Source organism: Hippocampus comes, unplaced genomic scaffold (assembly GCF_001891065.2).
Source record: "Hippocampus comes isolate QL1 unplaced genomic scaffold, H_comes_QL1_v1.1 scaffold623, whole genome shotgun sequence".
Classification (NCBI taxonomy): domain Eukaryota; kingdom Metazoa; phylum Chordata; class Actinopteri; order Syngnathiformes; family Syngnathidae; genus Hippocampus; species Hippocampus comes.
This window is the reverse complement of record NW_017805336.1, coordinates 23,930-25,824: the sequence shown is the minus strand read 5'-3', so window position 1 is coordinate 25,824 and position 1,895 is coordinate 23,930. Positions and strand designations below refer to the sequence as shown.

The window sequence follows — 1,895 nt, the reverse complement described above, 5'->3', positions numbered from 1 at the left end:
GTTGTCTTCTTCTCTGATCAAAACAGTGTCCCCTTGCGGATACTCAATGAATTGCACCTGATTAAAAATATTAATTCTGTCTTTAATGCATTTTTTTCACTTTTACATTATCCTGCGGGCCTGATTGAACCTACTTGCGGGCCGTATGTTTGACATCCCTGCACTAAACCGTCCCCTTTGCTCATGCTTATTTGTCCTTCCCCAGGTATAGAGCTCCAGAGCTCCTCCTTGGAAGTAAAACCCAGACCACAGCTCTAGATATGTGGTGAGACTCAACTCACATTGATAATATATATACTTCATTGGAGGCAGATTGTCTCCCGTGATACATCGAAATAATAATAATAGTGCAATTTAACGGAATGTAATTTGCCCTTGTCATTGCGCCACAGGGCTGTAGGTTGTATCCTGGCTGAGTTGCTGGCACACAAACCTCTTCTACCCGGAACATCGGAAATCCAACAGCTTGATTTGATAGTTCAGTTATTGGGGACGCCAAATGAAACCATCTGGCCGGTGAGAGCATGAATTTCTGTAATGATGATAAATGATTCTAGGCCACTGTGTCTCTGTTGGGAGAAAGGTTGCCAAGCACTGCAAGAGTCAAATAAACTGTGAATCTATGTTGTGCCAAACCAACCCGTCAGTGCTTCCACTTGTTTGCTTCATTTGTTATGTTTAGGTAGATGCCGTATTTTCCGCACTAAAAGGCGCACCTAAAAGCCTTCCATTTTCTTAAAAGCTCACAGCGCGTCTTAAAATCCGATGTGCCTTGTGTATGGTCATTACGGTAATATGTCAACCCCAAAATGGCTCCTTGCTAGAGACATGCTTACAACGTAGAGTTCAAACTTAAGGCGATCGGGTTACGCAGTTGAACACAGAAATAGAGCAGCGGTAAGAGAGTTAAACGTTAACGAGTCAATGTTATAACTTGCTGTTGGATAAGTGAACTGTGTCGCTGCTTTATTAAAATAAGTTTTACTGACATCTGGTAGTCACTCTATAAATCAGGGTGTCGTGTTCTGTTGGCATTTCTTTGAGCGTAGCTTCATCTAGTGGACGCATTGTAGATTGCGTCTTATAATGCGGTGCATCCAATATATGAAAAAAATTACAAAATAGGCCATTCATTGAAGGTGCCTCATAATCCAGTGCGCCTTTTTGTGTGGAAAATAGGTTTATATGTTAAGATAAAAATTAAGAATTCATGAAACGCATTCCACTGTCCAGCTCTATCCTTACTCAAGAATTTGAACAAATGTTGTCTTGCCAAATTAATGGCCACCTACTGCTATTTGAGGATATGGCATTAGCGATTGTTCTTGTTCTATGATAAATTTCCATGCCAATGTTTTTTGTTGCAAATCTGTTGCATTTTTTTTTTTTTTACTAAGACGAACTCTCCTAGTAATTACGTTAATTTTAAACTCAAGCATTTGCGTCTTACACAGGGGTTTTCTGATCTGCCTCTCATTGGGCAGTATAGTCTGAGGAAGCAGCCTTACAATAACCTCAAGAATAAATTCACTTGGTTGTCTGAAGCTGGACACAGGTTGCTCAACCTGCTCTTCATGTACAATCCACAGCGCAGGTACGCACGTGCGCACACACGCACACGCACACACACACACACAAACGCGCACACACACACACGCACACACACACACACACACACACACACACACACACATAAACATAACCATGTTCTATGAATGCTAAGGAAAAACATGTTAATGCTGGTACCGTGCAATGCACAAGACAATTGGATTAAATATCTAGGAGGAGTGAAGCGTGATGACACAATGACACACTGTGTTGCAGAGATGAAAGTGGACTTTTCTGAAAATTCCGGAATAAATAAATAAATTAATATAAATTAATATATATATATT

At 40.5% G+C, this 1,895-nt stretch overlaps 1 protein-coding gene across 2 annotated transcripts in view; it reads left to right on the top strand.

The window, feature by feature from the left end:
* cdk10 (cyclin dependent kinase 10) overlaps window positions 1-1,895 on the top strand; it is a 22,183-nt gene that overhangs the window by 17,290 nt on the left and 2,998 nt on the right. For both annotated transcript variants that reach the window (XM_019871734.1, XM_019871735.1), the window contains 3 exons: window positions 206-265; window positions 393-516; window positions 1,455-1,594. In XM_019871734.1, the coding sequence (XP_019727293.1) occupies window positions 206-265; window positions 393-516; window positions 1,455-1,594 (324 nt within the window). The remainder of the gene's footprint in view (window positions 1-205; window positions 266-392; window positions 517-1,454; window positions 1,595-1,895) is intronic.